The 13,086-nt window shown below is 43.1% G+C and overlaps 1 protein-coding gene across 3 annotated transcripts in view; it reads right to left on the reverse strand.

Annotated features, from left to right (window-relative positions):
* The window catches only part of NHSL2 (NHS like 2), a 68,507-nt gene that overhangs the window by 46,727 nt on the left and 8,694 nt on the right, over nt 1-13,086 (reverse strand). Inside the window, exon 1 of one of the 3 annotated variants that reach the window (XM_072430994.1) lies at nt 10,657-11,345. The exons of 1 other annotated variant lie outside the window; for it this stretch is intronic. In XM_072430994.1, coding sequence (XP_072287095.1) covers nt 10,657-10,720 — 64 coding nt within the window. In that variant the 5' untranslated portion in view covers nt 10,721-11,345. Of the gene's footprint in view, nt 1-267; nt 791-10,656; nt 11,346-13,086 lie in introns of those variants that run through there. One more of the 3 variants, XM_072430995.1, reaches the window with a different exon arrangement.

A 13,086-nucleotide genomic window follows, 5' to 3' on the forward strand; every position in this document is an offset into this window, starting at 1 on the left:
ATGGATGGATGGATGGATGGATGGATAGATAGATAGATAGATAGATAGATAGATAGATAGATAGATAGATAGATAGATAGATAGATAGAGATACATGTTTTATAGATAGAGATTATAGATTGATGAATTATAGAGATATAGATTATTGATAGGCAGATGATTGACAGATATAGAATGTTGATCAATCATTGATAGAGCTATTGATAGACGATCGATGGATGGATGCGATGGTTTTCTTTGCATGGATATTGATCACAAGCCTCCTACCTTTGCCCCTGGAGATACTTATTAGCATTTTATCCATGCCGTCAGACACCTATAAACTCCAAGCTTTTTCAGTCTTTCGAATTCCGAACGTTTCCACTGAACTCTCTGTTCGCTCTTTTTTTTTTTTGCTTTCAAGCCAATTTTAAACTTTCACAGTAGATTCCAAAAAAAGAAGACGGTACCAGGAAGGACAGCTGGTGAAACCATTGCCATTCACCCTGGTACACCCAGAGCTATAGATAGACAGAAGCCAAGTGATAAGAAGGCGAGGAATCGTGCAGATGGCTCCTAGTGAAATGAACAATATATCAATGTGTAAAGCCCGTTATCCTTTCATGATGCTACTGACTGTCCATCGTCCATGTATAATAGTCCAGGGACTGCACACATCCTTTGCATGCCTTTCCTAGACACAGGGCCTTGATGAAGCCTGGACATGAGATGAATTCAGATGCAGAAGGGAAGGGAAAGTCATGCTTTATGTATGCATTTAGTGTGTCTCCTGAACATTGGTCCTGCTATCTCAGGCTGGAGGGATATTTCAATCGCAGGGAGAAAACATGGGGGGAGGAGAGGAAGGCAGCAGGAACTGACTATTTTATTAAACGTCTCTCCCTAACTATTGTTTCCCCCCTCCCTATGTTTCCTTCCTTCACATAACGTAGTGTTTTCCTCCAGTGTGATAAAACCCCTTACACAGCCCAGTTTCCAATATACTCTGACCTCTGGCAAAATATCAGGACATAGAAAGCGGGTCAGGCTATGATATACATGGGCACCACTTGGTGATTTGTAGGAAAATATTCAAATCATTGATGCACAAACAGCTGCAATTTTCATTTTGCCATTTCTATTTTTCCAATACATGCAGCACAATAATGAAATGCAATTGTAAAATGCAACCTGTTCTGTTCTTTTCTCTAGAGCACATCATTGCATGGCATTGGTGTAACTGGCACAAGGCAATGATATGATGCCCAGCCTTGTAAATTAATTGCATTGATCAACACAGGGTTAAAAGTAACTGTTTACAGTACAACCTACAAGTGTTGTCCCCTGGAAAGGAGATTTATTCCTCTCCGCTGCCCGCAACTAAGCGCAACTGTTGTAAAGAGAGATTGCCACATGTAGGCTCAATTTTTAGGTCCCCCCTCTGCACTCTTTGGTTCTTTCCGCCACCTATTAAGTCCCCACTGGGCACAATGGTAATGTAGGTCTGGTGGACCGAACCACTAAGTGCAGTGGGGGGGAACAGGGAATCGGCACTCCTGTTGGATTCCGAAGAATTTGTGGCAATTTCTACTTATTATAGAAGTGATCTAAAGCTGGGAAGTATTTAATATCTTCTTCATCCCTTTATTTTCCAGGGATGGAGATGCTTTATAATAAATTGACTTTATAAAAGCACATACCTGTAGAAGAGGCAGAATACTCACCTGTCCTGCATCGCCCAATGCTGCCATCCAACAAGATTCACAGAGAAACTGGCACTTCCAGCAATGGTGATCTCCTGGGTCCCCCCACAGCTTTTTTGGGGTTTTCCTGATGACCTTCACAATATTCCTTAGAGAACCAAGGAACTGACAATTCCAATGTCCTAGCAAACATTCAGAGTTAGTTCTTTGCAATGAAGTAGCATCAAGCGGTGCAGGTAAGGAGAGGTAAGTGCTAAATCTCTTCTTATAGGTTTGTGATTTCATGCAATGGTTTCATTACATGACAGGGTCTCTTGAGTTGGTCAGCTTTTGTAGCATTGAATGCACAGCTGGCATTACTGTGTACCTGATCCAATGGGATCTATATTCATAAATTAAAGTTCTAAGATACAAATATATATATATACCTTAACAAAGCAAATAAATGCAATTCTTGAAGAATATGAAACATTTTCTGAGCCCTGAAAAATAAAATATCTTCCTACAGCTGCAGTACTGCTCTAAGCCCAGGAGGGCGGGTCTATGACACCCTGGGCACAAAGAATATGGGCGGAATAATTCATAATTCATTCAGGGATCTAGTGCCATCCAGTGGCAGAAAATAATTTTTGCAGCAAAAGGGAGAAGATTTGGATTGAAGGTGAATATTGCAGTCCTTATTTTTTTAAATGTTATTATTTTTTTTTTTTGGCTAATGTTCTGCTTCAAGGTTTTGCTTATCGGAGGTGTTACGGAAAACCGAAACATTGCTTTAACACTGAACAGGAGCCCATTGTACTAAGTGCATATTTTTTCCATTTCATTTACACACAGCTAAATAAGCAAAGCATTTTTCCCCTCCCCAACACGTTCTATAACAGCACACGGCTTCATTATTACTCATTAGGATGCCTTGTTAATTAATGACTCCATTTGTAGGCAGGTGAGGACTCACATCCAATGTAATTGGAAATTGTACTAGACAATGTGCAAACGTGAGAATGATTCTTTCCGGTGGTGCTATTATCTTTCTATGGTCCCTGTTTATCAAAGCACTCCAAGACTGGATGGGATCATGGGAGAATCTGGGTGATCCAGCAAACCTCAAATGGATCTGGTACAGGATTGAAAACATTTGCCAACTAATAGCAAATTATTTTTAAGACATCCATTCCATGTTTATTGGATCATCCAGGTTCTTTGGGAAATTGGCCCAGGTCAGTGCCCTCCAACACCAGCCCTAGAGGGCCACATAGAGGCCAGGATTGCCAGACTCTTTGTAAAGTACACACAGTGCAAAACTGGACACCCAGAGCTAACCGGAGGAAGTGAGAAGGACACAACAAAGCTCACAGCTTTCTTGGGACAGAGGAATTTTTTGTAAGTCATCTGGGGCCAATTGTGGGCCACAGTTTAACTTGGGCCCACCAGGAGGCACAGTAACATATTATTGGGGTCATGGGGCTAGGACCCACCAGAGGTTATTTGGTTCTCCCGTGGACCAATCTGACCCTGAGTACACTTTACAATACATCGACTTTGGGTTTCCCTCAACATTCCAACATTCTCACGGTGCATTATCGGCAAAATAAGAGGGGGAGATGCTGATTGGTTGTTGAGTGCAACAAAAACAGAGTTTGTTCAGCGTTGTTTGATAAATAAAGCCGATTGTTAATTGTCCCCTCGATGAAAAGTCATATTGATCCCAGCTGGACGGGGGATTTTCATCTAATATTGTACAAAGGGTCTCGTGGTAATAAAATGTGAATTAATATAACTGGGATTTATTAGGAGGGGTGTTTTTTGACAAAAATGGGACCCTGGGCAAAGACGACGTGAGAGCCCCAAAATGCATAGTCCCTTCAAATCCAGGGCAGTTAGGGGGTATGAAGGGGGGCAGTCCTTCCAAATTAGGGGCAGGCAGTCCCTCCAAATTAGGGGCAGGTATGAAGGGGGACAGTCCCTCCAAATTAGGGGCAGGTTTGAAGGGGGACAGTCCCTCCAAATTAGAGGCACTTGGGGGGTATGAATACAGACAGTCCCCCCAAATCAGGGGCAAATCGGGGTATGAAGGGGGCTGTCCACACACTCGGTAAGGGAAAGTGTCTTGGGAGATGTAGTTCTGGGTGAATGTCTACGACCTGAGCTCCCAGAAGTTGCCCCTAGCCCAGTGATGCCATGGGGAGTAATAAAAACACTTTGTTGATAAAGGACCAAGGTAAAATACCGATATGAATGCTGGAGTGTGATCTAGAGGGGGAAGTTTGGTGTGAATTGGGGTAACTTCCAGCCGAAGGTTTATGACAAGGTCAGTGACACCTTTGTAGCAGGTAATATCTTTCCTCCCCCCCTCGGAGAAATCTATGTCATCCCTCTGCTAACTCTTCACACTCGATCCTTCGCCCCGCTTAGCATCCTCCCACGCCATAATCGAAAGCGTCTCCTAGCAACTAACATAGAAAAACTTTATTGAGCGTTTGGAAAACAAGCAGAGTAGATTTAACCCCATCGCTCCAATCAAAGGTATTTACCTGGTCACGTCCCAGGGGTGAGCACAGACCAAGACGCTAAGGGTGAAAAGGGTTCGGTGAATGTTCAGTTCACAGTCAACCCCACTGAAGTCAATGGGAGGTAAATGTTGCATATGGATTTTAGGGGTATTTGGGTATACTGGTGTCAAACAAAAAACATGGGGGTCCGGGTGTGTTTGCCCATCAATTTAACCAGACCCTCCCCCAAACATAGGGCGCAGATGGTGGGAAAAAGGGGGAGCATAAAGCGTGTGGCCCTTCTTTCCCATCCATACTAAGCCCATGCCTGGATGGGGCTTTGTTCCCACAATCTGTTCCTCTAAATAAATGTGGGGGTTGTTGGGGCAAATTTGGTCAATGGTATCCCCCACACCACCGTCCCCGGTATTGGTAATATTTTTTTTGTACTATTGGCACTCCAAGTCAGCTGACCTGGTTGGCAAAAATGGAGAACCCCCCAGATTAGATTGGAACCCCAGGTACCCCCAGGCCTCAGCCTTGGTCCCCGGGCAGTGATCGGCCCCATCTGACCCGTTGTGGCTTGTTTTTTTAGAACGTGGAGCCCAATGTTTATTTAAAAATCGAATCCCCAGATTTGTCCCTTCTAGTTCTTGTTGCCCCTGCTCATCCTGTGTCACCTGAGCACCCACGGAGAATATTCCGAATTCTCAGCACTTGTCAAACCTGACAGCTGTCACCTCCAACCGGAGCGCCGAGACCGCTAAATATAGAAGAGACAACATTCTGTTTTCTTTCCCCGGTTCCTAATGAGCTGTTTTCTGATGGGGCAGTTGAGCCCATTCTGCCCATTTAGGGCAATGTTTTTTATTAAAGCTGAGCCGTTGGTACGTATTTCACCCACACTGCCATGAAATATTGGGTTAGGTTTGGGGAACATGTGATTTCCCTTTAGTGATGCAATGGGCATATATTAACCCATGGCCAGCCCAGACACCAGACTTGGGGTGCCTAGGGAAGTAATGGAGCAGCAGGGGAGCAATGGGAGTTTAAAGGGAAGCCCTGTGGTCATCAACACTAGAAAACCTCATTTTCATGTGATCATTCAGTGTAATTTGCTGACCCTTCCCAAGTCACCTATAACCAACCTTTTTTGGAGGTGCTGTGAATTTTTGAGTACCTACAGGTATATGGGTACATGTAACTTCCTCCCATGATGCAGTGGGCATACAATGGCCCATCACCAGGCCCAGACATCTTCCAACATGGAGCCACCATGGTCATGTGGCTACATTTTCAGACACTTTTGTCCAGCCATAAGCTGGGGGGAGGTCCAGAAAAACTTGGGCTCAGAGGAAGTGGGTGGATGATACTAGTCGGTGATAAAGAGTGACTCCTAGTTGCAGAAAATAGGTACTGCATGTATCTGGATTGAAGCTGATTTTTTTTTTCCTTTTTTTAATTTAGGTTAAACAAAAATTAAAAATGCTGTTTTCTTTATTTTCCTCTAAAGAGCCCATTATAAACTATTTTCTGCATATTACTAGCTGTCTTGTATATTTGATGATTACAAACAGGGTATCGTGATGAAATTGTACAGTGAATTCAAGCTAATCCAGCACAAGGACATTGTCAAGAATGTTTTTTCTTTTTATCTCCATCTTTTTTCCTGTGTCTCAGTACTACTGCGGCCTTTTTTGCAGATGTCAATGGTTGCGTGTCATTTCTCAGAGAGCCGTGTCTATAACATGTGTGCTGAATAACCACTTGTACTGTCCATAAGGAATCCATGTGAAAGGTGACAACACAGAGGGACAATAGGGAGATAGGAACAGAGAGTTGTCACCCTATACCAGGAGGTGCATCAACAAGGACATCCTTGGCAGAATCAGCAGAGATCATTGTAGGGTAAAGTGATGATTTAAAAAGGCTAAAAATGACATTATATGAACATTATACTATTAATAGATGTCGTCTAAATACCAAGGCCATGCGTAGTGCTGCTTAAATTGCATTGGTTACCTATAAGAAAAAAAAGCCAGGTGGAAATAATTTTAGAAAACATTTCTGGCAAATAGAAAGCATGGTTTACCATAAAAGCAATAAAAAAAAACGGAGTATATTCGGTGTTCACAAGGACGGTGAAGTTGCCATGTGGCTATTGCTTCTTCATGCCAGTTACCCACGCCTGTGCCCTCCCCACTTCCCACATGTAGCGTCTCCCCCGCCCGTAGGGAATAAATAGGGGTAGCAGTGAGTGAATCAGCACCGCACGCTGTGAAATGTTAAAAGCTAATTCATTACAAACCAGCACAGTGGTTGTGGTAGCTGAGCAGCTGGCAAGGTGCCAACCACCGGCGGGCGCCTGGAATGCCCATAATGCCCATATGTACCCACTGCTTATCTGAACTTGGCCTCACCTAAGTTATGAATAATCATCGACCCATCAATAAAATATAAACATTGCACAATGTAGGTGCTGAAATGGTTAAAGATTATATTGTATCCAATTTTTTTTTTTTAATAAGTACCAGAAAGACAACGTTTTAGGATGCAAAAAGGGTGCAAAAAAGGGGCCCTGTAACCACGGGTGTAAGTAATCATGTGGATTATCCCAACTTTTTGCACCAGGTGCAAATGTAGTAGCTAATTTACTAATCACAGATTTATATTTGTTCTCTGTAATAATTGGCAGAATCAGTGCAGCAGATGGAATATATTTGGGCGACACCTGACGATTGCACACCGGTGAATGGGCATTATACATTGCACCATTCACCTTATGACCATTGCCCACCCCACCTTATGACGTTTCATTCCTTGCCATGCAATTGGTTGTTTTGCAACAGCACCAACCTCCCCGCGCTCCCCTCTGGAGGCATTTGGCGGCTTTAACAATGTAAACAAATTCTCACCCCACCATACACCATGCTATCCTAAAGCAAAAACAGAGCAGGATTCTGGGTATTGTCACAGACCTGTCTGGGTTCAAGGAGCGTGGAAATGGCGGCCCCCTGGGAAGCGCTCATAAATATTTATCGTGATGTACGATTCCAGGGATAATTACATTTATACGTCTGAAGTGCAGCCTGAGGTAAGTATAACATAACCAAAAAAAAGGTTTAGGCAAATGATGAATTAATATTCCTGGAAATTAAAAATGGCTCCAGTTTATGGAAAGAGGGTGCAAAATAAACCGAGGACCCCAACTGAGGAAGAACAAAACATTTTCAGTCTTTTTTTTAAGGTGTTTTATCTATTTTATTTTTCAGGCTTTTTTTATTTTACCCGGCTTTTTGTAATTTCACCGTTTGCAGAAATCATGTTTGAGTTGTAGAAGCTGTAAGTGGCTTCTGGAAGTATTGAAAGTTAGGTTTTATTATACTGGAACAAAAAATGGACCCTCAATGGTACTTAACAGGAAAACCTAATAAAAAATAACAACTAACACAACATTATATAAGTGATAAAAAGAAAATATAAAAAAGAAAACTTGAAAAATCTATACAAAAACAAGATAAATAATCTAAAGCACCCAAAAAAATGTTTTAACTACTTTTATGGCTAAGTTTAGTTTTATTAGGTTTTGCATGAAAAATATAACACAATGTTCAGTGTATAGAACATTAAATTATTTTTAAAACACAACTTAAATACCCCTTTCTAAACAAATAAATATATCAAGCCAAAAGCAGTCCAAAGTAATACAACTGTACAGATAAAAATAAATATGCATCATAAAAAAATAGGAAATAAAATAAACTACCATAAAAATACCCCCAAAAACAACAATAAAAACATTTAAAATACAAAAAAAAATAAATAAATAGCCAAGAGCAGTACAAGAAGTGATGGTAAAATTACCCCCCTCAGAAATAAAGCAAACAACATGTACAGCGCTGCTTTATATGTTGGTGCTATTGAAATCCTGTTTATTAATAATAAAAGCTGAAACCTGAGCAACCTGTGACCACATTCCTGACCTTGGGACACTGTTTTTTTATAAATGGAGGGGAGGGTGCAGTCACCAGGACAGAAAGCTTTAAAGAGTCAGAAAGCCATTGCCTGGAGTTCTTTATTGCCCCTGATCTATTAGTAATGTGAGTCACCCCCCTCAGCAGGATAGGAACGTTTAGCCAAATGTAAATCCTGGGGTTTCTGCAATTCCTGTTCAAAAATGTCAACACAGATCAGCCCCTGCTGTGATTGGCTGCAAAGTTACAATGTTGCAGTTTGATCACTGAGGGAAAGGAGACTGAGGAAATTCTTCCTCCTGCCTGCAGCAGACTGATGACATCATCTCAGCCTTTAGCAAATATTCAGTCTGCGGTGATTGCTTGTGAACAGGAAGGCGATATTCCCCACACAGCCCGGCCATGTTACCACAGGAAGGATTTATCAGTGAGGGGCTTTATTGGGCAGCAGGGCAAGAACTGACATCAAGGTATAGTAAAGATATATGTGTGTGTAACCCATCCATATTTATTAAAACCTCAAACACATGGCTATAGAACACGGGGTCTGATTTATCAAAGCTCCCCATAACTGAAGAAGACTATAATGGGAGAACTTGGGTGATCCAGCAAACCTGGAATGGATCTGTCCAGGATTGAAAGCATTTGCCAAAAAATAGCAAGTGATTTTACAAATTCTATTCCAGGTTTGCTGGATCACCCAGGTACACACATATTAGTCTATCTTCTAGCTTTAATAAATCAGGCCATACATATATCAGACCAGAGATAAATACAATGGCTATCAGTTAGTGTCCCTACCAGGGGTGACCACTAACTAACCAGCCCTAAACAAACTCCAGGTGCCAGACGGGATGACTGACAATGGCAGAATGATTGATGAATGATAACGATCAAAATAAATTTCAAACAATCACAGGAGTAACAGAAGGTAAAAAAAACTGAAGTCTGGACCCAATTTAAGACTAAGCACGGAATAAATGTCCAGCAATCTATTTAACATTGTAGATTAGCGCAGGTGTGCTCTGCTGAGAACTGGGCCACAGTGCTGCCTAATCACCAGCAGATGGCACAAGGTGAAGGCTGATTGGTACATGTGGTAAAGGGGCAGTTGTGAGGCTTAAGGGGATGAGGTCCCAAGTAGGGACTCGAGGGAACACCGAAGCATAAGCTAAAAAGCACATTGTACACACGAGCTGGGCCGCTGTCCTGATTTTTGCTGGTAGAGAGAACAGTATGCAGGAAGTATAACCACCATGCCTGGATATGTGGAGAGGCAACAAAATCCTCCTTCATTTGTGTCTCACTCGCTCCCCATCCAAGACACTGCAGATCACAGTGGGAGGGGTTCAGTGCTGTCAATCCAGAAACAATGGGTGTGTCTGGGTGTGGCCAGGTGCTGATTGACAAGCTCCAGTCCTTTGAATCAGCAGTGACAATGCTGATAGCCACACCCCCTGCAACATCTTCTCCTCCCACTCTGGTGTGAGCAGCCACAACCTACATGAGAGTGACAGCTCAGAATTTAGAAGTCATGCAGCAGTGTTGCAGGAAGCTGCATTAGTGGACTTCATGGGCAGGATCAATAGGCATTTTAGGAACTTTGCAGGGGAATAAGAAAAAACTATCTATACAGGGGGCTTTTTTAATGAAGTGCTGCATCAAGCATTTTTTTTTTATGGTTGGTTATAGCTTTAAGGCATTTCATACGTCGGGTGACATAGGAAGAAGAATCAAAAAGAGGAGAAAATGGCGGCAGTGGCGCGTCGGCTCAGAGACGGATGCCAGGATGACGCCGGCCCGATGGAAGACACCTCCGGACCGATTGACTACCCTGTGGGATTGAAGGTAAGTGGATTTGTTTTTGTTTTAAGCATTTTTGAGTTTAGTTCCTCTTTAACCTTGGCTAGACTTTGATTCTGGCATCACATCTGGCACCTGTTGAGGGTCCAGCTCCACACACCTCCATCCAAAATTTCGATGCACTTTCATTTGACCTTACCCAAGTACACCAAGGTTGGGCTTTTAAAATGGCGCCCCCTTACTTTTCCATTGACAAAGGCGCCTAAACACCCACCAGGCCCCGTACAGACCTGCTGGGTATCTGACTGGTAAAATGGGCTTTGCCTGGCATCCTCTGCCCATCACAAGTACCAATGCATCTCTGAGCGCCAATCTATCCAAAAACATGGCCCACCTACCCTAACTCATAGGCCCAAATTATGGCACCCAAATGGCGACATGGCGCCGCGCACCTCTACGCCCTGGGGTCCAGTCATCAAAGCAACCCAACGCAGAGATGCACTGGTCTTGACCAAAGGGTGGCGCAATGTTCCGTCGATCCATTATCAATAATGCAGCCGCACAATAGCTTAATAACCAGAACACACTGCAGGGTATCTGCACCGGCAACCGCCAGCGATGAACCGCCAGCCAACGTAACCTCCCTGGCATCCAAATGTGAGCATAGGGATGGGTAGGGTGGGGGTGGGGTGAGATAGAGACTGGTACCTGTTGCTGGCTGCATTCTGTGATGCTTTTTGCTCCTCTGTTTGTGCGGAGAGTTCCCCATCATTCTGCAGCAGGAGCCGGTCCTCTCTCCTTCCTTCCTTCTTTTCTTTGCTCCCTCCCTCCAGGTATTTACATCACCTCTTTCTGTCTGCAGGCTTCACCATCCCTCCCTCTCCGTCTCTTCCCAATCCTCGTCTCCCACTACTCTTCGCTCACATACTTATCCCCAACCTTCCTCATCATCCGTTCCCTTTCACCCATTATCTATTCTTCAATTTGTTTTTTAATTCTAGTTGGCCTTTTCCTTGTCTTTCACCCCTTCATTCCTCTTCTCAGAAAAGCTGTTCTAGCTGTCACCCCTTCTTCTGTTTTTTGGTGTTGGCCCCCTGCAAGCTCTTCTCCTGTTGTCTCAGCCCTATCCTGGTTCTGCAGAGAATAGTCACTGAGCAATGGTAGATTCTCCTTCCCCTCCCTATGTGTTCCCTGTTATCTGTGAGCCTTATTCTGTGCACATCTCTGTGCTGATAGCCCTCCTCACATCAGCCCCCTCCTTACATCTTCTTATTCTGCCCAACCACTGCACACATCATCCAGCAATGTGCATCATTCTGCCTCATCTTCCTGCATGTCTTCCCTTCCCCAAGCTTCAATATCATTCTTTCCAGAGGTGGTTCTGCCGCAGGGATGTGTCTCAGCGGTGCTGATGCTGAGAATGGTGAATGGATGCAGCAGCTTGAGCTGAATCTCCCCTCCAGATTTCCCCCTCCATTCCATAAACCCTTCTTCCCTTTTTCTCCTCCCCTAAGAGCTTAAAGGGTCAGGACCGTGGAAAAGAAAATGATGCGACCGCCATCAATGGAAAATTCAACGCAGAAATAAAATCGATTTATATATTAAATGGTATGAATAAAATATAGATTGAATGAAGTAGATCTAAACCCCAATGGGTTGGCATACAGGCTCTCCAAACGCATTATCAATTAACGTGCCAGAAACGCAACATGAATTGGGACGCATTACAAAAGCAATAGTGCAACACGTTCAATGCATTCTCAATGGGCGCCACAAGATGCTTTGTTCCAACACCTCCATAGTATGTTGCAGCAGCATCCGTAGAGGCTTCCCAATTGCTTTCATGGGAAAGCTGCAGCTTGCAATTGAAGGTTAGGAATTAAGCGTTAGGAATGCGTTAGCACAACGTGTTTATTGCATTCTCTTTAGATGTTTCAGGATTCCTTGCTTCAATACCCCTAGAGTGCTATGGAGGCTACCTAATAACATTCAATAGAAAGCTGTATGTGATCAAACCACCTGCATTGGAAACTGAATGTGGCACCAAAGCATTAGAAAACATTAGCATAATGCGATCCTTGGATTTTCTAATAATGTGCCCAAATGCTTTGCTTTAACGCCACCATAGCACGCTGTGGCAGCATGCATAGGGGCTACCCAATGGAATACAATGGAAAAGCTGCTGAATTTTAACAAATTTGGATTTAAAGTGCTTCGAAGTTAATGCAGCACTGAAGCATTAAGAATGCGTCAGCTCAGCACAATTAGTGCATTCTAAACAAATATCCCAGAATGCTTTCTGCAGTCCTACTAAATATATTGTGGCAGCATGTATGGAGGGTGCAAGATTGTTTTCAAGGAAAAGCCACGTGTGTCCAGCAACCTACATTTGAAACTGAACGCAACACACAAACATTTTGAATGCGTTAGCGCAATATGATCAGTGCATTCTCTGAGAACATCCCAAGATGCCTTGCTTCAAACCCACCATAGCATGCTGTGGTAGCATCTATTGAGGTGGCCCAATTGCATTCATTGAGAAGCTGCATTTATTTATGCAAGTGATTCAGATGAGGCACCAAGCATTACCAATCCACCTATGCAACATGATCGGTGTAATTTATATATGTCCTAAAATGCTTTGCTTCATTTCTACCATACCACACCATGCTGCAGTAGTGTGCATGTAGGCTGCAGTGCATGCGGAGCAGCAGAGACAAGCTCTTAGTATGCTAAACCTCCAAAGGAAACTTTGTATTTGGCCCAATGCCTGGCACTTGAAAAAAAAAAGAGTCTCTGCTGTAAATAATTGTCCTTTGCTCTGTGAATTGAATCCTATTTGTCATAATTTTTCCATAAAATTCAATCTTTACCATTTCTTTGCTTTTTCCTATCTCACTTCGTGTTATAAGGTGACAACGCTCTAGCACTCTGTCCTAGTTGTACTCCTGTGTTGTCACCCTGTCACATGGGCTTCTGATGAAGACTACAAGTGGACATTGATCCAGTCCAGGAAACCTGCCTTGAGAATTGCTGTGCAATTTTTGGTGTAGTGTATGTAGACTGGAAGTGGCTGCAAGGGGGCTGCAAGAGAACAAGGATTCATCTGGATGTATTTAAATATAAGTTGCATTTAAA

Source organism: Pyxicephalus adspersus, chromosome Z (assembly GCF_032062135.1).
Source record: "Pyxicephalus adspersus chromosome Z, UCB_Pads_2.0, whole genome shotgun sequence".
Lineage (NCBI taxonomy): Eukaryota > Metazoa > Chordata > Amphibia > Anura > Pyxicephalidae > Pyxicephalus > Pyxicephalus adspersus.